Source organism: Bombina bombina, chromosome 2 (genome assembly GCF_027579735.1).
Source record: "Bombina bombina isolate aBomBom1 chromosome 2, aBomBom1.pri, whole genome shotgun sequence".
Taxonomy (NCBI): domain Eukaryota; kingdom Metazoa; phylum Chordata; class Amphibia; order Anura; family Bombinatoridae; genus Bombina; species Bombina bombina.
In genome coordinates, this window is record NC_069500.1 from 235,835,918 (window position 1) to 235,861,598 (window position 25,681).

General features: G+C 39.2%; 1 protein-coding gene across 1 annotated transcript in view; it reads right to left on the reverse strand.

Annotated features, from left to right (window-relative positions):
* Positions 1-25,681, reverse strand: part of FAM172A (family with sequence similarity 172 member A) — a 1,196,638-nt gene that overhangs the window by 887,985 nt on the left and 282,972 nt on the right. The window contains exon 6 of the mRNA XM_053701490.1: positions 289-480. Coding sequence (XP_053557465.1) covers positions 289-480 — 192 coding nt within the window. The remainder of the gene's footprint in view (positions 1-288; positions 481-25,681) is intronic.

The window sequence follows — 25,681 nt, forward strand, 5'->3', positions numbered from 1 at the left end:
GTTTAAGATGGCTATTTCCCTAGAAGCTGACAGAAAACATATTTTCTCTGACATAACCGCTAGTTTATTTATGTTTACACATATATCTCTCAACCAAACAAGGTAGAGAGATAAGATAAAAGCAAAAACATGTATTTTTTTTTAAAAGCACACTATAATAAATATAACATCAACTTAATTTCACATTGTCACCAAAGGCAACAAAATGCTTTAGGAGAACAACATTTTAAAGGAAATATTGCTCATAAAAGCTCATTATTTCAGTACATATTTCACAAATTGACTTACCTTTATTGCTCTCTTGATATAAGGTATTTGAGTTCCACTATCTAGATCCTCATTAATTATAAGTCTTCGTGCCCATTGCCCCGCTCTCACCACTCCGCTGCCGTGGATTAAAACCAACATTTTGTCCGGGTTTGTCTTTGCATCTTTGCTTATGAAAATAAAACTTTTTGGTTCACTTTCACTGGCATCTATCTGAGGGGAGGAAATTTTTTTAATTAGTAAGTATAACATAATAATAGAATTATCAAGCAGCCAAACTTTCAAAGAGAAACTTAAAGGGACTGTCAAAAACAGAATTTTTGTTGTTTTAAAAACATAATTAATGTAAGAACTTACCTGATAAATTAATTTCTTTCATATTGGCAAGAGTCCATGAGCTAGTGACGTATGGGATATACAATCCTACCAGGAGGGGCAAAGTTTCCCAAACCTAAAAATGCCTATAAATACACCCCTCACCACACCCACAATTCAGTTTAACGAACAGCCAAGTAGTGGGGTGATAAAGAAAGGAGTAAAAAGCATCAACAAAGGAATTTGGAAATAATTGTGCTTTATACAAAAAAACATAACCACCATAAAAAGGGTGGGCCTCATGGACTCTTGTCAATATGAAAAAATGAATTTATCAGGTAAGTTCTTACATAAATTATGTTTTCTTTCATGTAATTGGCAAGAGTCTATAAGCTAGTGACGTATGGGTTAGCAATACCCAAGAAGTGGAACTCCACGCAAGAGTCACTAGAGAGGGAGGAATAAAAAAAAAAAACAGCCATTTTCCGCTGAAAAAAATTAATCCACAATCCAAAACATAAGTTTAGTCTCATAATGGAAAAGAAACAACTTAAATCAGAAGCAGAAGAATCAAACTGAAACAGCTGCCTAAAGAACTTTTCTACCAAAAACTGCTTCCGAAGAAGCAAATACATCAAAATAATAGACTTTAGTAAATGTATGCAAAGAAGACCAAGTTGCAGCTTTGCAAATCTGATCAACTGAAGCTTCATTCTTAAAAGCCCACGAAGTTGAGACGGAACAAGTAGAATGAGCTGTAATTCTCTGAGGCGGGGCTTGACCCGACTCCAAATAAGCTTGTTGAATCAAAAGCTTTAACCACGAAGCCAAGGAAACAGCAGAAAACTTCTGACCTTTCCTAGAACCAGAAAAGCTAACAAATAGACTGGAAGTCTTCCTGAAAACTTTAGTAGCTTCAACATAATATTTCAGAGCTCTCACCACATCTAAAGAATGTAAAGATCTCTCTAAAGAATTCTTAGGATTAGGACACAAAGAACGGACAACAATTTCTCTATTAATGTTGTTAGAATTCACAACCTTAGGTAAGAATTTAAATGAAGTCCGCAAAACTGCCGTATCCTGATGAAAAATCAGAAAAGGGGATTCACAAGAGAGAGCAGATAATACAGAAACTCTTCTAGCAGAAGAGATGGCCAAAAGGAACAACACTTTCCAAGAAAGTAGTTTAATGTCCAAAGAATGCATAGGCTCAAATGGAGGAGCCTGTGAAGCCTTCAAAACCAAATTAAGACTCCAAGGAGGAGAGATTTATTTAATGACAGGCTTGATATGAACCAAAGCCTGTACAAAACTATGAATATCAGGACGCTTAGCAAATTTTCTGTGGAATAAAACAGAAAGAACCGAGATTTGTCCTTTCAAGGAACTTGCAGACATATCTTTATCCAAACCATCCTGAAGAAACTGTAAAATTCTAGGAATTCTAAAAGAATGCCAAGATAATTTATGAGAAGAACACCATGAAATGTAAGTCTTCCAAACTCGATAATAAATCTTTCTAGAAACAGATTTATGAGCTTGTAACATAGTATTAATCACGGAGTAAGAAAAACCTCTATGACTAAGCACTAAGCGATCAATTTCCATACCTTCAAATTTAATGATTTGAGATCCTGATTGAAAAACAGACCTTGAGATAGAAGGTCCGGCCTTAACGGAAGTGGCCAAGGTTGGCAACTGGACTTCCGAACAAGATCCACATACCAAAACCTGTGAGCCCATGCTGGAGCCACCAGCAGCACAAACAATTGCTCCATAATGATTTTGGAGATCACTCTTGGCAGAAGAACTAGAGACAGGAAAATATAAGCAGGATAACACCAAGGAAGTGTCAACGCATCCACTGCTTCTGCCTGAGGATCCCTGGAGCAAGTTTCTTGTTTAGATGAGATGCCATCAGATCTATTTCTGGAAGACCCCACATCTGAACAACTTGAGAAAACACCTCTGGGTGGAGAGACCACTCCCCTGGATGTAAAGTCTGACGACTGAGGTAATCCGCTTCCCAATTGTCTATACCTGGGATATGAACCGCAGAAATTAGACAGGAGCTGGATTCCGCCCAAACAAGTATCTGAGATACTTCTTTCATAGCTTGAGGACTGTGAGTCCCACCCTGATTGACATAAGCCCCAGTTGTGATATTGTCTGTCTGAAAACAAATGAAAGGTTCTCTCTTCAACAGAGGCCAAAACTAAAGAGCCCTAAGAATCGCAAAAAAAGTTCCAAAATATTTATTGGTAATCTCGCCTCTTGAGATTTCCAAACCCCTTGTGCTGTCAGAGATCCCCAAACAGCCCCCCAACCTGAAAGACTTGCATCTGTTGTGATTACAGTCCAGGTTGGACGAACGAAAGAGGCCCCTAAAATCATACAATGGTGATCTTACCACCAAGTCAGAGAGAGTCAAACATTGGGATTTAAGGATATTAACTGTGATATCCTTGTATAATCCATGCACCATTGGTTCATCATACAAAGCTGGAGAGGTCTTATATGAAAACGAGCAAAGGGGATCGCGTCCGATGCTGCAGTCATGAGACCTAAAACTTCCATGCACATAGCCACTGAAGGGAATGATTGAGACTGAAGGTTCCAACAAGCTGAAACCAATTTTAATTGTCTCTTGTCTGTTAGGGACAGAGTCATGGACACTGAATCTATCTGGAAACCTAAAAAGGTTACTCTTGTCTGAGGATTCAAAAAACTTTTTGGTAAGTTGATCCTCCAACCGTGTCTTTGAAGAAACAACACTAGTTGATACGTGTGAGATTCTGCAGAACGTAAAGACTGAGCTAGTACCAAGATATGGTCCAAATAAGGAAACACCGCAATACCCCGCTCTCTGATTACAGAGAGAAGGGCACAGAGAACCTTTGAAAAGATTCTTGGAGCTGTCGCTAGGCCAAAAGGAAGAGCAACAAATTGGTAATGCTTGTCTAGAAAAGAGAATCTCAGGAACTGATAGTAATCTGGATGAATCGGAATATGAAGATATGCATCCTGTAAGTCTATTGTGGACATATAATGCCCTTGCTGAACAAAAGGCAGAATAGTCCTTATGGTCAACATTTTGAAAATTGGTACTCTTACATAACGATTCAAAATCTTTAGATCCAAAACTGGTCTCAATGAATTTTCTTTCTTTGGGACAATTAATAGATTTGAATAAAACCCCAGACCCTGTTCCTGAAACGGAACTGGCATTATTACCCCTGATAACTCCAGGTCTAAAACACACTTCAGGAAAGCCTGAGCCTTTACTGGGTTTGCTGGAATATGTGAGAGAAAAAAATCTTCTCACAGGCGGTCTTACTCTGAATCCTATTCTGTACCCCTGAGAGACAATACTCTGAATCCTATGATTTTGGAACAAATTGATCCAAACATCTTTGAAAAAACATAATTTATGCTTACCTGATAAATTTATTTCTCTTGTGGTGTATCCAGTCCACGGATCATCCATTACTTGTGGGATATTCTCCTTCCCAACAGGAAGTTGCAAGAGGATCACCCACAGCAGAGCTGCTATATAGCTCCTCCCCTAACTGCCATATCCAGTCATTCGACCGAAACTAGCCGAGAAAGGAGAAACCATAGGGTGCAGTGGTGACTGTAGTTTAAAATTTAGACCTGCCTTAAAAGGACAGGGCGGGCCGTGGACTGGATACACCACAAGAGAAATAAATTTATCAGGTAAGCATAAATTATGTTGTTTTCTCTTGTTAGGTGTATCCAGTCCACGGATCATCCATTACTTGTGGGATACCAATACCAAAGCTAAAGTACACGGATGAAGAGATGGACAAGGCAGGTACTTAAACGGAAGGGACCACTGCCTGTAGAACCTTTCTCCCAAAAACAGCCTCCGAAGAAGCAAAAGTATCAAATTTGTAAAATTTTGAAAAGGTATGAAGCGAAGACCAAGTCGCCGCTTTGCAAATCTATCTGTTCAACAGAAGCCTCATTTTTAAAGGCCCAGGTGGAAGCCACAGCTCTAGTAGAATGAGCTGTAATCCTTTCAGGGGGCTGCTGTCCAGCAGTCTCATAGGCTAAGCGTATTACGCTCCGAAGCCAAAAAGAAAGAGAGGTTGCCGAAGCCTTTTGACCCCTCCTCTGTCCAGAGTAAACAACAAACAGGGAAGATGTTTGACGAAAATCTTTAGTCGCTTGTAAGTAAAACTTTAAAGCACGGACTACGTCCAAATTATGTAAGAGACGTTCCTTCTTTGAAGAAGGATTAGGACACAATGATGGAACAACAATCTCTTGATTGATATTCTTGTTGGAAACTACCTTAGGTAAAAACCCAGGTTTTGTACGCAGAACTACTTTATCTGTATGGAAAATCAGATAAGGAGAATCACATTGTAAAGCTGATAACTCAGAGACTCTACGAGCCGAGGAAATAGCCATCAAAAACAGAACTTTCCAAGATAAAAGTTTGATATCAATGGAATGAAGGGGTTCAAACGGAACTCCTTGAAGAACCTTAAGAACCAAGTTTAAGCTCCATGGAGGAGCAACTGGTTTAAACACAGGCTTAATTCTAACCAAAGCCTGACAAAATGCCTGGGCATCTGGAACCTCTGCCAGACGCTTGTGCAAAAGGATAGACAGAGCAGAAATCTGTCCCTTTAAAGAACTAGCTGATAATCCTTTATCCAAACCCTCTTGGAGAAAGGACAATATCCTAGGAATCCTAACCTTACTCCATGAGTAATTCTTGGATTCACACTAATGAAGATATTTGCGCCATATCTTATGGTAGATTTTCCTGGTTACAGGCTTTCGTGCCTGTATTAAGGTATCAATGACTGACTCAGAGAAGCCACGCCTTGATAAAATCAAGCGTTCAATCTCCAGGCAGTCTCAGAGAAATTAGATTTGGATGATTGAAAGGACCTTGTAGTAGAAGGTCTCGTCTCAGAGGCAGAGGCCAAGGTGGAAAGGATGACATGTCCACCTGGTCTGCATACCAGGTCCTGCGTGGCCACGCAGGCGCGATCAAGATCACCGATGCTCTCTCCTGTTTGATTTTGGCAATCAGTCGAGGGAGCAGAGGAAACGGTGGAAACACATAAGCCAGGTTGAAGAACCACGGTGCTGCTAGAGCATCTATCAGCGTCGCTTCTGGGTCCCTGGACCTGGATCAGTAACAAGGAAGCTTGGCGTTCTGGCGAGACGCCATGAGATCCAATTCTGGTGTGCCACAAAGATAAACCAATTGAGCAAACACCTCCGGATGGAGTTCCCACTCCCCCGGATGAAAAGTCTGACGACTTAGAAAATCCGCCTCCCAGTTCTCTACACCTGGGATATGGATCGTTGATAGATGGCAAGAGTGAGTCTCTGCCCAGCGAATTATCTTGGAGACTTCTAACATCGCTAGGGAGCTCCTGGTCCCCCCCTTGATGGTTGATGTAAGCCACAGTCGTGATGTTGTCCGACTGAAATCTGATGAACCTCAGGGTTGCTAACTGAGGCCAAGCTAGAAGAGCAATGAATATTGCTCTTAACTCCAGAATATTTATTGGGAGGAGTTTCTCCTCCTGAGTCCACAATCCCTGAGCCTTCAGGGAATTCCAGACTGCACCCCAACCTAGAAGGCTGGCATCTGTTGTTACAATTGTCCAATCTGGCCTGCGAAAGGTCTTACCTTTGGACAGATGGACCCGAGATAGCCACCAGAGAAGAGAATCTCTGGTCTCTTGATCCAAATTTAGCAGAGGGGACAAATCTGTGTAATCCCCATTCCACTGACTGAGCATGCATAATTGCAGCGGTCTGAGATGTAGGCGCGCAAATGGCACTATGTCCATCGCGACTACCATTAAGCCGATCACTTCCATGCACTGAGCCACCGAAGAGTGCGGAATGTAGTGAAGAACACGGCAGGAATTTAGAAGCTTTGATAACCTGGACTCCGTCAGGTAAATTTTCATTTCTACAGAATCTATCAGAGTTCCTAGGAAGGAAACCCTTGTGAGGGGTGATAGAGATCTCTTTCCCTCGTTCACTTTCCACCCATGCGACCTCAGAAATGCCAACACTATGTCCGTATGAGATTTGGCAATTTGGAAGTTTGACGCCTGTATCAGGATGTCGTCTAGATAAGGGGCCACTGCTATGCCCCGTGGTCTTAGGACCGCCAGAAGAGACCCCAGAACCTTTGTAAAAATTCTTGGGGCTGTAGCTAACCCGAAGGGAAGAGCCACAAACTGGTAATGCCTGTCTAGAAAGGCAAACCTTAGGAACCGATGATGATCTTTGTGAATCGGTATGTGAAGGTAAGCATCCTTCAAATCCACTGTGGTCATGTACTGACCCTCCTGGATCATAGGTAGGATTGTCCGAATAGTTTCCATTTTGAACGATGGAACTCTGAGGAATTTGTTTAAGATCTTTAGATCCAAAATTGGTCTGAAGGTTCCCTCTTTTTTGGGAACCACAAACAGATTTGAATAAAATCCCTGTCCTTGTTCCATCTGTGGAACTGGATGGATCACTCCCATTATTAGGAGGTCTTGCACACAGCGTAAGAATGCCTCTTTCTTTATCTGGTTTACAGATAATCTCGAAAGATGAAATCTCCCTTGTGGGGGGGGAAGCTTTGAAGTCCAGAAGATATCCATGAGATATGATCTCCAACGCCCAGGGATCCTGAACATCTCTTGCCCACGCCTGGGCGAAGAGAGAAAGTCTGCCCCCTACTAGATCCGTTGCCGGATAGGGGGCCGTTCCTTCATGCTGTCTTAGAGGCAGCAGCAGACTTTCTGGCCTGCTTGCCTTTGCTCCAGGCCTGGTTAGATTTCCAGGCCGGCTTGGATTGCGCAAAAGTTCCCTCTTGTTTTGTAGCAGAGGAAGTTGATGCTGCACCTGCCTTGAAGTTTCGAAAGGCACGAAAATTAGACTGTTTGGCCCTTGATTTGGCCCTGTCCTGAGGAAGGGTATGACCCTTATCTCCAGTAATGTCAGCAATAATTTCCTTCAAACCAGGCCCGAATAGGGTCTGCCCCTTGAAGGGAATGTTAAGTAATTTAGACTTTGAAGTCACGTCAGCTGACCAAGATTTAAGCCATAGCGCCCTACGCGCCTGGATGGCGAATCCAGAATTCTTAGCCGTTAGTTTAGTCAAATGAACAATGGCATCAGAAACAAAAAAAATTAGCTAGCTTAAGTGTTCTAAGCTTGTCAAGTATTTCAGTCAATGGAGTAGCTGTCTGAAAGGCTTCTTCCAGAGACTCAAACCAGAACACCGCAGCAGCAGTGACAGGAGCAATGCATGCAAGGGGCTGCAGGATAAAACCTTGTTGAATAAACATTTTCTTAAGGTAACCTTCTAATTTTTTATCCATTGGATCTGAAAAAGCACAACTGTCCTCGACAGGGATAGTGGTACGCTTTGCTAAAGTAGAAACTGCTCCCTCCACCTTAGGGACCGTCGGCCATAAGTCCCGTGTGGTGGCGTCTATTGGAAACATTTTTCTAAAAATAGGAGGGGGGAAAACGGCACACCGGGTCTGTCCCACTCCTTAGTAATAATTTCTGTAAACCTTTTAGGTATTGGAAAAACGTCAGTACACACAGGCACTGCGTAGTATTTATCCAGTCTACACAATTTCTCTGGCACTGCAATTGTGTAACAGTCATTCAGAGTAGCTAAAACCTCTCCAAGCAACACCCGGAGGTTCTCAAGCTTAAATTTAAAAGTAGACATATCTGAATCAGGTTTCCCCGAGTCAGAGACGTCACCCACAGAGTGAAGCTCTTCCTCAGCTTCTGCATATTGTGACGCAGTATCAGACATGGTCTTAAAACATCTGCGCGCTCTGTATTACGTCTAACCCCAGAGCTATCGCGCTTTCCTCTGAATTCAGGCAGTCTGGCTAATACCGCTGACAGGGTATTATCCATGATTGCCGCCATGTCCTGCAAAGTAATCGCTATGGGCGTCTTTGATGTACTTGGCGCCATTTTAGCGTGAGTCCCTTGAGCGGGAGTCAAAGGGTCCGACACGTGGGGAGAGTTAGTCGGCATAACTTCCCCCTCGTCAGAATCCTCTGGTGATAATTATTTTAAAGATAACAGCTGATCTTTATTGTTTAAAGTGAAATCAATACATTTAGTACACATTCTCCTATGGGGTTCCACCATGGCTTTTAAACATAATGATCAAGGAGTTTCCTCTATGTCAGACATGTTTATACAGACTAGCAATGAGACTAGCAAGCTTGGAAAACACTTTAAATCAAGTTAACAAGCAATATAAAAAAACGTTACTGTGCCTTTAAGAGAAACAAATTTTGCCAAAATTTGAAATAACAGTGAAAAAAGGCAGTTAAACTAACGAAATTTTTACAGTGTATGTAACAAGTTAGCAGAGCATTGCACCCACTTGCAAATGGATGATTAACCCCTTAATACAAAAAACAGATTAACAAAACGAAAAATATGTTTTTTAAACAGTCATAACAACTGCCACTGCTCCTACTTTTGAAGTCTTTTGAGCCCTTCAGAGATGTCCTATAGCATGCAGGGGACTGCTGAGGGAAGCTGAATGTCACAGTTTGTAATTTTAACTGCACCAACTGTAACTTTTATACTATAACAGTGGAAAGCCTCATGAAACTGTTTCTAGGCAAAAATAAAGCCAGCCATGTGGAAAAAACTAGTCCCCAATAAGTTTTATCACCAAAGCATATATAAAAACGATTAAACATGCCAGCAAACGTTTTATATTGCACATTAATCAGAGTATATACCTCTGATAGCAAGCCTGATACTAGTCGCTATTAAATCACTGTATTTAGGCTTTAACTTACATTAATCTGGTATCAGCAGCAATTTCTAGCAAATTTCATCCCTAGAAAAACTTAACAGCACATACCTTATTGCAGGATACCCTGCACGCCATTCTCCCTCTGAAGTTACCTCACTCCTCAGACATATGTGAGAACGACAGTGGATCTTAGTTACTTCTGCTAAGATCATAGAAAAACACAGGCAGATTCTTCTTCTAAATGCTGCCTGAGATAAAATAGTACACTCCGGTACCATTTAAAAACAATAAACTTTTGATTGAAGAAAAAACTAACTATATTTTACCACTTTCCTCTAACTACCTCCAGCTATGTTGAGAGCTTGCAAGAGAATGACTGGATATGGCAGTTAGGGGAGGAGCTATATAGCAGCTCTACTGTGGGTGATCCTCTTGCAACTTCCTGTTGGGAAGGAGAATATCCCACAAGTAATGGATGATCCGTGGACTGGATACACCTAACAAGAGAAATCTTAATCTGCCCCCCACCAGCTGAGGGTCGCACCTTCATGCGGACTTGGGGGCTGGCTTTGATCTCTTAAATGGCTTGGAGGAAGGCTTCCAATTGGAAACAGATTCCTTGGGGGAAGTATTAGATTCCTGTTCCTTATTTTGTCCAAAGGAACAAAAACAGTTAGAAGTTTTAGATTTACCCTTAGGTCTTTTATCCTGAGGCAAAAAAACTCCCTTCTCCCCAGTGACAGTTGAAATGATTGAATCCAACTGAGAACCAAATAACGTATTACCTTGGAAAGAAAGAGATAGCAAAGCTCTTCTAGCTAAAATAGCTAAAGACATAGATTTAACATCAATTTTGATGATATCAAAAATAGCATCACAGATAAAATGATTAGCATGTTGGAGTAAGCAAACAATGCTAGACAAATCAGAATCCAATTCTTGTTGAGCTAAATGTTTCAACCAAAAAGTTGATGCAGCTGCAACATCAGCCAAAGAAATTGCAGGCCTGAGCAGATGACCAGCATATAAATAGGCTTTAATAAGATAAGATTCAAGTTTTCTATCTAAAGGATCTTTAAAAGTAGTACTATCTTCCGTAGGAATAGTAGTACGTTTAGCAAGAGTAGAGATAGTCCCATCAACTTTAGGGATCTTTTCCCAAAACTCTAAAGAAACTGCTGGAAAAGGGTACAATTTTTTAAACCTTGAAGAAGGAATAAAAGAAGTACCAGGCCTATTCCATTCCTTAGAAGTCATATCAGAAATAGCATCAGGAACTGGAAAAACCTCTGCAATAACCACAGGAGGTTTATAAACAGAATTTAAACGTTTACTAGTTTTAACATCAAGAGGACTAGTTTCCTCCATATCCAATGTAATCAACACTTCTTTTCACAAAGAACGAATATACTCCATTTTAAACAAATAAGAAGATTTGTCAGTGTCAATATCTGAGGCAGGATCTTCTGAACCAGATAGATCCTCATCAGAGAAGGATAATTCAGTATGTTCTCGGTCATTTGAAATTTCATCAACTTTATGAGAAGTTTTAAAAGACCTTTTACGATTATTAGAAGGCGGAATGGCAAACAAAGCCTTCTGTATAGAATCTTAAATAAATTCTTTTAAATTTACAGATATATCTTGTGCATTAGATGTTGAGGGAACAGCAACAGGTAATGAACTACTACTGATGGATATATTTTCTGCATGTAAAGTTTATCATAACAACTATTACAAACCACAGCTGGAGATATAACCTCCACAAGTTTACAACAAATGCACTTAGCTTTGGTAGAACCGTTATCCGGCAGCAGAGTTTCAACAGTGATTTCTGAGACAGGATCAGATTGAGACATCTTGCAAATGTAAGAAAAAAAAACAATATATAAAGCAAAATTATCAATTTCCTTATATGGCAGTTTCAGGAATGGGAAAAAAAAAATGGGGTCTTAAATAATGGAAATATTTGGCGACAAGTATGATGCACGGCACAAACAGAAAAATATTTTTTTGGGCGCCTAAAACGTCCGGAAATGACACACTCGTGTCACAGAAGACACAACCTTGTGAAGGAGTCGGCGTCAACTAAGACCAAAAAATCTTGCGCCAGGAATGACGCAATAAACTTTAGCATTTTGCACCCTCGCGAGCCTAATTCTGCCCGCAAATTTAAAAGATAGTCAATTTGAAAAAGACTACACCCCAGGTAAGAAATACATTTTTCCTAAAAAAACATTTCCCAGATATGAAACAGAGAGTCTGTCAAAGGAAATATACTGAAAACCTGAACCATGGAAAATATAAGTACAATACATATATTTAGAACTTTATAAAATACATAAAGTGCCAAACCATAGCTGAGAGTTTCTTAAGTAATGAAAAACATACTTACCAAAGACAACCATCCACATATAGCAGATAGACAAACCAGTACTGAAATGGTTATCAGTAGAGGTAATGGAATATGAGAGTATATCGTCGATCTGAAAAAAGAAGGTAGGAGATGAATCTCTACGACCGATAACAGAGAACTTAAGAAATAGATCTCCCGTGAGGAAAACCATTGCATTCAATAGGTGATACTCACATCCCTCTGACATTCACTGTACTCTGAGAGGAATCAGGCTTCAAAATGCGGAGAAGCAAATATCAACGTAGAAATCTTAGCACAAACTTACTTCACCACCTCCATAGGAGGCAAAATTTGTAAAACTGTATTGTGGGTGTGGTGAGGGGTGTATTTATAAGCATTTTGAGGTTTGGGAAACTTTGCCCCTCCTGGTAGGATTGTATATACTATACGTCACTAGCTCATGGACTCTTGCCAATTACATGAAAGAAAGATAGATAATGCCTTAATTACCAATTCCCCAGTTTTGCATAACCAACACAGTTATAATTATACACGTTTTACCTATGTAATTACCTTGTATCTAAGCCTCAGCAGACTGCCCCCTTATTTCAGTTCTTTTGACAGACTTGCATTTTAGCCAATCAGTGCTGTCTCCATGGTAAATTCACGTGCATGAGCTCAATGTTATCTATATGAAACACATGAACTAATGCCCTCTAGTGGTGAAAAAATTGTCAAAATGCATTTAGATTAGAGGCGGCCTTCAAGGTCTAAGAAATTAGCAAATTAGCATAAGAACCTCCTAGGTTTAGCTTTCAACTAAGAATACCAAGAGTACAAAGCAAAATGGGTGATAAAAGTAAATTGGAAAGTTGTTTAAAATTACATGCCCCATTTGAATCATGAAAGTTTTTTTTGGACTTGACTGTCCCTTTAATTAGCAAATGTTACCATAACACATGAAATGTACTCTGAGTAATTTATCATAAAGAAGCAATTATAAGAAAAACATAATTTATGTAAGAATTTACCTGATAAATTCATTTCTTTCATATTGGCAAGAGTCCATGACGTATGGGATATACAATCCTACCAGGAGGGGCAAAGTTTCCCAAACCTCAAATGCCTATAAATACACCCCTCACCATACCCACAATTCAGTTTAATGAATAGCCAAGTAGTGGGGTGATAAAGAAAGGAGTAAAAAGCATCAACAAAGGAATTTGGAAATAATTGTGCTTTATACAAAAAAATCATAACCACCATAAAAAGGGTGGGCCTCATGGACTCTTGCCAATATGAAAGAAATGAATTTATCAGGTAAGTTCTTACATAAATTATGTTTTCTTTCATGTAATTGGCAAGAGTCCATGAGCTAGTGACATATGGGATATCAATATCCAAGATGTGGAACTCCACACAAGAGTCACTAGAGAGGGAGGGATAAAAATAAACAACAGCCATTTTCCGCTGAAAAAATAATCCACAGCCCAAAATATACGTTTATTCTTTAAATGACAAGAAAAACTTAAAACATCAGCAGAAGAATCAAACTGAAACGGCTACCTGAAGAACTTTTCTACCAAAAACTGCTTCTGAAGAAGCAAATACATCAAAACGGTAGAATTTAGTAAATGTATGTAATGAAGACCAAATTGCCGCTCTGCAAATTTGATCCACTGAAGCTTCATTCTTAAAAGCCCACGAAGTGGAGACTGATCTAGTAGAATGAGCTGTAATTCTCTGAGGCGGGGCCTGACCCGACTCTAAATAAGCTTGAAGAATCAAAAGCTTTAACCAAGAAGCCAAGGAAATAGCAAAAACCTTGTGACCTTTCCTAGGACCAGAAAATATAACAAATAGACTAGAAGTCTTCCTGAAATCTTAGTAGCTTCAATATAATATTTCAAAGCTCTCACCACATCCAAAGAATGTAAGGATCTTTCTAAAGAATTCTTAGGATTAGGACACAAGGAAGGGACAACAATTTCTCTACTAATGTTGTTAGAATTCACAACCTTAGGGAAAAAAATTAAATGAAGTCCACAAATCCGCCTTATCCTGATGAAAAATCAGAAAAGGAGATTCACAAGAAAGAGCAAATAGCTCAGAAACTCTTCTAGCAGAAGAGATGGCCAAAAGGAACAACACTTTCCAAGAAAATAGATAAAAGTCCAAAGAATACATAGGCTCAAAATGGAGGAGCCTGTAAAGCCCTCAAAATCAAATTAAGACTCCAAGGAGGAGAGATTGACTTAATGACAGGCGTAATACGAACCAAAGCCTGTACAAAACTGAAAATCAGGAAGTTTAGCAAACTTTCTGTGAATAAAACAGAAAGAGCAGAGATTTGTCCCTTCAAGGAACTTGCAGACAAAACCTTATCCAAACCATCCTGAAGAAACTGTAAAATTCTTGCAACTCTAAAAGAATTGAAGAAAAGGAAAAGAAATCCAGTGAGCCACTTCGAAAAAAATGTGGTAAGTTTAATAATTAAAAAGGAACAACACATACAAAAATGCACTCAAAAAACTGTGGGGTTAAAAGAAAAAAGAGAGATAAAAAGATATGCCATTACTCCACAGTTTGGCCAGTCAGTCTTACGCGTTTCGGCTGGTAGATAGCCTTATTCATAGACCATAATGGGCATCCGGTTTGCATCCTTAAATAGTCTGGTCAAATCAAGGTGAAAGGGTGCACAGCTGTGGGGTAATGCATACTTAATATAAACAGGTATGGCATAATAATGACAACAATATTATTTCATCTAACTATCAATCCTAAACTAAGACCTTTAACTAATGTGATATGTAGCAGTTATAATAGAAATTAATTTGCTAATTCATACAAATTCTAAGATATTGAGGTTGGTCAGGATCCAGAGAAGTCCCTACATTTTGTTTATATTACACTATACAGTGAAGAAATATCATTATACACTAAATAGTGAAGAACAGAATTATAGCAATTTACAGGCTGTAAATATTTAGTAAATATTTTGTTTAAGATTTAACGAAGTATATGCAAAATCTTGCTATTTGATCACACTATACAGTGAATAAGTAATAATACACACTAAGTTGTGAAGAGTAACATGAACATTTTTTTAGCATATTCAGTAATCATTTCACTATGTGAGAGGAAGGCACGGTCTGCAACCTTTTTTAAGATTATACCCACTATTAATTATAACGCCAGTGATTTATGATATCACCTATTGCATTGAAACCCTATGGTCTCCTTGTTTGCAAAGTGAATATCCAGAATGCTTCTCTGTGTAATAATCTGTGCAATTTGTCACCTCCTCTAGGGGTCTGTGGAATACTCTCAATAACTTGCCATCTAAAGGAGATGACAGATCTATTATGTTCATAGATAAAGTGATGAACTAAATCTGACACATCTATCTCTTTATCAATGTTGTTCAAATGTTCTCGTATACGTGAGCGTGCTTCTCGTGTGGAGCACCCCACGTATTGTTTCTGGCATAGTGTACACTCTACTAGATAGATAACAAACTTGGTGCGGCAGTTTGTGCAACTATTTGAAAGAAAGAGTCTCTGTGTGGATCTAGATTGGAATCTGTCTGTAGTATTGGCATGAGTGCATGCTATGCAGTTATGGAAGTAACACTTATAATGTCCCTTTATTAAGAGCCAACTACTACCTGACTTAGTTTCTTTTCTTAGAAGGCTAGGCGCTACCATATTACCTATCGTGCGTCCCTTCCTTCTCCTGTTAAAACTGGTAGATGTTTGTTAATGATTTGGCAAATTTGCCCAAATTGTGGGCTATAGTTGGTAATGAACTTTGGTTTCGTCTGGTTGTCTACATTTGGGTTGCAGCATTTGTGTTCTATCTAATCTACTGACTTCCAGAAAAGCTCTGTTAACCACTTTATGGGAATACCCTCTTTCAAAGAGTTGTGTTTTCAATATGTCTGACTCTCTTAAAAAATTCTCATTTGATGAACAATTTCTTTTCAGCCTTATGAACTGTCCTTTGGCCACCCCAAAACCTGTATGTTTGGGGTGGCAGGACTTTGCATGTAGGATGTTATTAGATGCAATTGGTTTCCTATAAAGTGTAGTCATGATTGAATGACTAATAGGATCTCCTAGCAGATAGACATCTAGATAAGGCATTGTTGTTTGTTCAAAGTTGTATGTAAACTGTAAGTTGACCACTATTATGATTAAGATAGGCCACAAAACTTTCCATTTCACCTTTGGTTCCCAACCAGACAAACAACAGATCATCTATGTAGCATTTATATGATCTTATTAGATGCTTAAAGGGATTTTGTTCTCCAAAGACTTTGGTCCTTTCCCACCAGCCCATAAAAATGTTGGCATAGGCTGGGGCAAATTTTGCTCCCATGGCTGTCCCACGCCTTTGGAGAAAGAAGGAATTGCCAAACTTAAAGTAATTATGGCCTCTAAAAGAATGCCAAGAGAATTTATGAGAAGAACACCATGAAATGCAAGTCTTCCAAACTCGATAATAAATCTTTCTAGAGACAGATTATGAGCTTGTAATATAGTATTAATCACTGAGTCACAGAAACCTCTATGACGTAGCACTAAGCGTTCAATTTCCTTCAAATTTAATGATTTGAGATCCTGATGGAAAAACGGACCTTGAGACAGTAGGTCTGGCCTTAACGGAAATGGCCAAGGTTGGCAACTGGACACAGAACAAGATCCGCATACCAAAACCTGCAAGGCCATGCTGGAGCCACCAGCAGCACAAACGTTTGTTCCATGATGATTTTGGAGATCACTCTCGGAAGAAGAACTAGAGGCGGGAAAATATAAGCAGGTTGATTACACCAAGGAAGTGTCAGCGCATCCACTGCTTCCACCTGAACATCCCTGGACCTGGACAGGTATCTGGGAAGTTTCTTGATTAGATGAGAGGCCATCAGATCTATCTCTGGAAGACCCCACATCTGAACAATCTGAGAAAACACTTCTGGATGAAGGGACCACTCCCCCGGATATAAAGTCTGACGGCTGAGATAATCCGCCTCCCAATGTCTATACCTGGGATATGCACCGCAGAAATAAGACAGGAGCTGGATTCCGTCCAAGCAAGTATCCAAGATACTTCTTTCATAGCTTGTGGACTGTGAGTCCCACCCTGCTGATTGACAAATGCCACTGTCTGTGATATTGTCTGTTTCAAAATAAATGAACGGTTCTCTCTTCAACAGAGGCTAAAACTGAAGAACTCTGAGAATTGCACGGAGTTCTAAAATATTGAATGGTAATCTCGCCTCTTGAGATTTCCAAACCCCTTGCTGTCAGAGATCCCCAAACAGCTCCCCAAACTGAAAAACTTTCATCTGTAGTGATCATAGTCCAGGTTAGCTGAACAAATTAGCCCCTTGAACTAAACGCTGGTGATTTAACCACCACGTCAGAGTGTGTCAAACATGGGGATATAAGGATATTAATTGTGATATCTTTGAATAATCCCTGCACCATGGATTCAGCAAACAAAGCTGGAGAGGTCTCATGTGAAAACGAGCAAAGGGAATCGCATCCGATGCTGCAGTCATGAGACCTACATTTTTCATGCACATAACCACTGAAGGGAATGACTGAGACTGAAGGTGCCGACAGGCTACAACCACTTTCAAACGTCTCTTGTCTGTTAGAGACAGAGTCATGGACACTGAATTTATCTGGAAACCTAAAAAGGTGACCTTTGTCTGAGGAATCAAGAAAAGTTTTGGTAAATTGATCCTCCAACAATGTTTTCGAAAAAACAACACTAGTTAATTTGTGTGAGATTCTGCAGAACGTAAAGACTGAGCTAGTACCAAGATATCGTCCAAATAAGGAAACACTGCAATACCCTGCTCTCTGGTTTCCATAAAACAGGGCACCTAGAACCGTTAAAAAAGATTCTTTTAGTGGTTGCTAGTTCATATGGAAGAGCAACGAATTGGTAATGCTTGTCTAGAAAAGAGAATCTCAGGAACTGATAATGATCTGAATGAATCGGAATATGAAGGTATACATTCTGCAAGTCCATTGTGAACCTAAAAAGTCCTTGCTGAATAAAAAGGAAGAACAGTCCTTAAAGTCACCATTTGAAAGTTGGTACTCTTACATAACGATTCAAAATTTTCAGTTCCAGAATTGGTCTGGATGAAATTTCCTTCTTTGGGACAATGAATAGATTTGAATAAAATCCTAGACCTTGTTCCTGAAAAGGAACTGGCATGACTACCCCTGAACTCCAGGTCTGAAACACACTTCAGGAAAGCCTGAGCTTTAACTGGATTTGCTGGGATGCGTGAGAGAGAAAAAAATCTCACAGGAGGACTTACTCAGAATCCTATTCGATACCCCTGAGAGACAATACTCTGAAACAATTGATTTTGGACATAATTTATTCAAACAGCCTTGAAAAACCTTAATCTGCCCCCTACCAGCTGAGCTGGAATGAAAGTCGCACCTTCATGCGGATTTAAGGGCTGGCTGTTGGTTTCTTAAATGGGTTGGATTTATTCCAATTAATGAAGTTTTCCAATTGGAAACAGATTCCATAGGGAAGGATTAGGTTTTTTGTTCCTTATTTGACAAAAAGAACGGAAAACGTTTAGAAGCTCTATATTTACCCTTAGGTCTCATATTACCTTGGAAAGAAAGATATAGCAATCTAGACTTAAAAAGTCATATCAGCATTCCAAGCTTTAAGCCTCAAAGCTCTTCTAGCTAAAAATAGCTAAAGACATAGATCTAACATCAAACTTGATGGCATCAGAACTGATTAGTATGTTGCAGTACTTACTGAAAAGACACCCATCCACATAAAGCAGATAGCCAAACCAGTACTGAAACAGTTATCAGTAGAGGTAATGGTATATGAGAGTATATCGTCAATCTGAAAAGGGAAATGTATCTCTACGACCGATAACAGAGAACTTATGAAAAAGGAAGACCATTGCATTCAATAGGTGATACTCTTTTCACATCCCTCTGACATTCGCTGTACCCGTAGAGGAATCGGGCTTCAAAATGCTGAGAAGCGCATGTCAACGTAGAAATCTTAGCACAAACTTACTTCACCACCTCCATAGGAGGCAAAGTTTGTAAAACTGAATTGTGGGTGTGGTGAGGGGTGTATTTATAGGCATTTGAGGTTTGGGAAACTTTGCCCCTCCTGGTAGGACTCTTGCCAATTACATGAAAGAAATATTCATCACAGATTCTAAAAATGAAAAATTGTGCAGCATGTTTACTATTTTGGTAAATATTCAGATATAAAAAAAAACATTTAAAAAAAAAATCAAATATTGCTTACAATATCTGCTAAGCTGGTTTGTAAGATATTAAAAGAATGTATAACTCAGAAATTATAAAGCAGTGGATAGTGCACGTTTAAATTAGTTTAAAGTATGTGACACAACAATTTATGGGCCAGATTACGAGTGGAGCACAAACGTTTGCATGTGAGCGATAGGGGGTTTATCGTTGGAGTTTGCACGTGTCAAGCTTACAGATGGTATTATGAGTTAAAATTTAACGCAATCGCTTGAGCACAATCGTAATTTATGCTAGAATGATTACTGTGTCCTCAGAGCTCTAATTAACTGTTTTGCGAAAACCAAAAAATTGCACAAAAAACATATCAAAAATACATTACAAAGTAAAGTTACACTCTTAAAGGGACAGTAAACACCAGAATTTTTGTTGTTTAAAAAAGAAAGATAATCCCTTTATTACCCATTCCCCAATTTTGCATAACCAACACAGTTATAATAATATACTTTTTACCTTTTTTACCTCTCTGATTACCTTGTATCTATGGCTCTGCAAACTGCCCCTTATTTCAGTTCTTTTAACAGACTTGCATTTTTAGCCATTCAGTGCTGACTCCTAGGAGCTTCAAGTGTCTGAGCTCAATATTATCTATATGAAACACATGAACTAACGCCCTCTAGTGGTGAAAAACTGTCAAAATGCTTTCAGATTAGAGGCAGTCTTCAAGGTCTAAGAAATTATCACATGAACCACCTAGATTTAGCTTTCAACTAAGAATACAAAGAAAACAAAGCAAAATTGGTAATAAAAGTAAATTGGAAAGTTGTTTAAAATTACATGCCCTATTTAAATCATGATTTTTTTTTTTTTACTTTACTGTCCCTTTAATACCACCATCTAATAAAAAATTATATAAAAAAAAACATTTCACACAAAAGCTATAATATAAGGGGTCAAAGATATGAGCGGGTTTGCGCGCAAGTAGGGTGTTAGGGTTTTTCCCACTTTTTTTTCGTTGTTCACTTTTATGGGGGAATAAGTGAATGCGGTCTCGATATTCTAAAATTTCGCTTTTCGTGTTCGTAGGAGATATATATTTATTACACACACGCATACATATATATATATATATATATATATATACACATATATACACACACTTTATATATATATATATATATATATATATATATATATATATATATATATATATATATATATATACACATATACACATATCACACACACACACACACTTGTATGTAAAGAAGGGCACTCTCAGGATTTTTTAAGACAACAAATGTTTTTATTTTGACAAATCCAAAACTTGTCATAGATAGAAAATCCAATGTGTATATATATATATTCAGGGACGTGCACTCATAAGAGGCAGGGCCTACCCTTCCATATGTTGCCAAAGCTTAATTAAATTTTAATTGAAAAAAAAAAAAAAAAAGAAAAAATATATATTTTCCCCCCATGTAATGCTATGGAGAGGCAGGTACAGGAACGCTTCTCTCCATTGCAGTACATGGGTCAAAGGAAAAACATAATTTATGTAAGAACTTACCTGATAAATTAATTTTTTTCATATTAGCAAGAGTCCATGAGCTAGTGACGTATGGGATATACATTCCTACCAGGAGGGGCAAAGTTTCCCAAACCTTAAAATGCCTATAAATACACCCCTCACCACACCCACAATTCAGTTTAACGAATAGCCAAGAAGTGGGGTGATAAAAAAGGAGCGAAAGCATCAAAAAAATAAGGAATTGGAATAATTGTGCTTTATACAAAAAATCATAACCACCACAAAAAAGGGTGGGCCTCATGGACTCTTACTAATATGAAAGAAATTAATTTATCAGGTAAGTTCTTACATAAATTATGTTTTCTTTCATGTAATTAGCAAGAGTCCATGAGCTAGTGACGTATGGGATAATAAATACCCAAGATGTGGAACTTCCACGCAAGAGTCACTAGAGAGGGAGGGATAAAATAAAGACAGCCAATTCCGCTGAAAAATTAATTCACTACCCAAATCAAAAAAGTTTCAATTTTTATAATGAAAAAAACTGAAAATATAAGCAGAAGAATCAAACTGAAACAGCTGCCTGAAGTATCATTCTACCAAAACTGCTTCTAAAGAAGAGAAAACATCAAATGGTAGAACATAGTAAAAGTATGCAAAGAAGACCAAGTCATTGCTTTGCAAATCTGATCAACAGAAGCTTCATTCTGAAAAAGCCCAGGAAGTAGAAAAGATAACAAATAGACTAGAATCTAGCACAAACTTACTTCACCACCTCCACAGGAGGCAAAGTTTGTAAAACTGAATTGTGGGTGTGGTGAGGGGTGTATTTATAGGCATTTTAAGGTTTGGGAAACTTTGCCCCTCCTGGTAGGAATGTATATCCCATACGTCACTAGCTCATGGACTCTTGCTAATTACATGAAAGAAAGCTGTGCTGCAGCGCCATCTGTGTTCTGTCAATATATTAGCAGCAAGAAGTGGGACCAATAGGAGGCACCCCTCTTGATGCCTCCTAGCAAGTGAAGGATATATAGATTAATCAGAAGGAGGATGCAGTGAGCAGGGTCATGTGGCACAACTGGAAGCTGAGATAACCTAAGAACAGATGACACCAAGCAAAAGAGTAAAGTAGTATTCCACATCTCTTGTGATTCACAAATTGTGTACAGATACAGCTCATTAACAGGGGGGACAGTAAGTGAGCATAACCCAAGCAGAAGAGTAAAGTAGTATTCTACATCTCTTGTGATTCACAAATTGTGTTCAGATACAGATCATTAACAGGGGGACAGTAAGTGAGCATAACCAAATACTGACAGGAAGTCAAAGGGTCAATTCAAATTTAAATCCATCATTTAAAACCCAGAGTTTGAAGTTAAGTGTGGAGTGTCCACATTATTTAAATTAAAGTTTTTGACATTGAATATTGCAAAGCCTCCCTTTTTCATGGTTATTTGATTTAATTAGGTACAAACTCCATATATGTTATGTCTGTTCAGTCAGAGGATGCAGTATCTATTTTTATTTTTCTCTGTGTCTCCATTTATTTAAAGACTGCTGTTAACTTGTAATTTACAAATCAATTGAAAGTTGTTGCATTGTGTTTTTAATATGTGCTGCTTTTATACAAGTTTATATTAATAACAGGAGATAATGAGTCATTTAAAAAATATATGTAATTATTGCAGTTAAATGTTTTTAGAAATAATGCCACTGTAAAGTAACTGGTTAAACACATAGTCAGAGGAAGAAATTTAAAATTAAACTTTCATGATTGAGGTAGAGCATGCTATTTTAATAGACTTTTCTAGTTATTTATATTTTGAGAATTAGCATCAACTGTTACTGGCCCCATGTCAGCAAATCAAATTAGTTTTTTATAGGAACATGAAAGTCATAATTACATTTCCATCATTCAGATAGAAATTGCACAAAAAAATAAAAATAAATTAACTTTATATTTTACTTTTATTATTAAGTACTTCATTCTTTTGGTATCCTTTGGTGTCCTTTGTTGAAGAGCATACCTAAGTGGGATGTGCACGTGCGTTTCTTGAACACCATATTGCAGCAGCAGCTGTGTTGGCAGTATTGATAACTTGTCTTTTGTGTAAAATGTGTATTGTAAATTATTTCTATTTTTACAATACAGTAGTGAGTAGAGAAGAGATTGTGTATCATTCTCATTGATTAGTAACTGGCACTGTGCCACAGAATTGTGTGAGTGTGTATGTGAGCAGAGTGTGTGTGGGTGTCAGTGAGCAGAGTATGTGTGCTTTATTCTCCAGGTAATCAATACATTTCCGGTGAGCTGGTGCTTTAGTGCAGTGTTTCTCAACAATGGTCCTTAAGTACCCCCAACAGGCCAGGTTTTCAATATAGCTGAATCAGTGCACAGGTGAAGTAATCAGCTGATCAGTAACTCAGTGGTTACTAACTTGCTCTCACCCATCACCTTATTATGTCACCTGTGCACTGGTTCAGCTATCATTTAAACCTGCCCTGTTGGGGGTACTTGCAGCCCTCTGTACATGTGTTTCTCCATCGTATTATATCTAGTGTCTCACCAGCCTCTGACCTCACTGCACATCACTATATATACACACACACAGATATATATGCATACAAAGAGAGAAGCGCTCTCAGTGAGGTGCAGCTAAATTTCTCTATGCACACTGGGCAAGGAGTCCACGTCTGGTTTCCCCCATCACCCATAGGGAGACTTCCCCAGGGTCATTTTAATTTGCATACGAAGAGAGAAGCGCTCTACCAGGAACGAACAACAGCTCATCAGCTAGTTCTATGGCGATTTACCACCCACAAGCAGCCTCTTTTAGACCAGTGTGCTTTTCACAGAGGAAAACTTTCCTGAAGTATATCAGTCTGATCCTGCCAAGTAAGGTCAGTCCAGCCCCAAAATACCAGGCAATTCTCCTCTGAACAAGGAACATGACAACCCCAGACGATCGTTTCGGCCTCCTATGGGCCTCATCAGTGAGGTGCAGCCACATTCCACTAAGCACACTGGGCAAGGAGTCCACGTCTGATTTCCCCCATCACCCATAGGGAGACTTCCCCAGGGTCATTTTAATTTGCATACGAAGAGAGAAGAGCTCTACCAGGAACGAACAACAGCTCATCAGCTAGTTCTATGGTGATTTACCACCTGGAAGCAACCTCTTTTAGACCAGTATGCTTTTCACAGAGGAAAACTTTCCTGAAGTATATCAGTCTGATCCTGCCAAGTAAGGTCTGTCCAGTCCCGAAATACCAGGCAATTATCCTCTGAACAAGGAACATGACAACCCCAGACGATCGTTTCGGCCTCCTATGGGCTTCGTCAGTGAGGTGGGGTTTTGCTTTATTTTCTAGTTCAGGGAGGGATTGCCTGGTATTTCGGGGCTGGACTGCACTGTGAAGTCCCAGGTTGAGCGCTTCTCTTTTTTTATTTATGTAAATTATGACACTTAGGGAAGTCTCCCTAAGTGTGATGCTGGAATCCAGACGTTGACAGGTTGCTAAGTGTGTCTAGAGGGATATGGGTGCACCTCACTGACGAGGCCAACAATAGGCCAAAATCTACGTCTGGGGTTTTGCTGTTTCTCTCGTTTAGGGAGGGATTGCCTGGTATTTCTTGGCTGGACTGTACTGTGAAGTCAGGATCAGACTGATATGCTTCAGGACAGTTCTTCTCTGTGAAAGGCACATGTTGAGCAAAAAGAGGCTGCTTCTTGGGTGGTAACTAGCCATAGAACAAGCTATTATGCTATTGTTCGTTCCCAGGTTGACCGCTTCTCTCTTTTTATTTATATATATATTATCCTGCTGGAAGTAGCCTTCAAAAGAAGGGTACACTGTAGTCATGAAGGGAAGGGCATGGTCAGCAACAATACTTAGGTAGGCCATGGCGTTTAAACGATGCTCAATTGGTACTAAGGGGCCCAAAGTGTGCCCAGAAAATATCCCCCCACACCATTACACCACCACCAGCAGCCTGAACCATTGATACAAGACAGGATGGATCCATGCTTTCATTCTGACCCTACCATCTGAATGTTGCAGCTGAAATCGAGACTCATCAGACCAGGCAACGTTTTTCCAATCTTCTATGGTCCAAGCTTGGTGAGCTTGTGCGAATTGTAGCCTCAGTTTCCTGTTCTTAGCTGACAGAAGTGGCACCTGGTGTGGTCTTCTGATGCTGTAGCCCATCTGCTTCAAGGTTCGACGTGTTGTGAATTAAGAGATGGTATTCTGCATACCTTGGTTGTAACAAGTGGTTATTTAAGTTACTGTTGCCTTTCTACCAGTCTGCCCATTCTCCTCTGAAATCAACAAAGCATTTTTGTCCACACAACTGCCGCTCACTGGATATTTTCTCAGACCATTCTCTGTAAACCCTAGAGATGGTTCTGCATGAAAATCTCAGCAGTTTTTTAAAAATAATCAGACCAGCTTATCTGGCACCAACAACCATGCCACGTTCAAAGTCACTTAAATCCCCTCTCTTCCCAATTCTTATGTTCGGTTTGAACTTCAGCAAGTCGTTTTCACCACATCTAGATGCCTAAATGCATTGAGTTGCTGCCATGTGATTGGCTGATAACAGGACATATACACACATATATACACACACGCATACATATATATGCATACATACGCATATACACACACACAGACATACAGATTTTCATTGCACATGCTAGTAAAACTATGTCCAGAAAGGTTTAACTGGTAAAACATAAGGTATTTTATGAAGCTTTTTACTGTAATGTAATGTAATCCTCCCTACCTTCATTTAATCCCCAGAGTAGCATTCACCAATGAGACCTTGCTTCTTTTAATGGGGCATGGACAGAAATCCATACATTGCCTGCCCCCACCCCCACCACTCTGGTGTAATGGTTCAAGATAAAGCCAAAACCTTGGGGAAATGCTACTTCCAAGAATAAGCAAATTATGTCAAACAATGGCTGATACATTTAAATGTCAATCTAAGTAACCTTGCCATTATAATGTTCACTAGTATTGCTCACAAAGCAACATATTAAGGGTGGGCCCCAACAACTTATAAACACACAGTGTGTGATATAGCAGAAAGGTTTATCTAGTTAAGCTCAGGAGCAGCA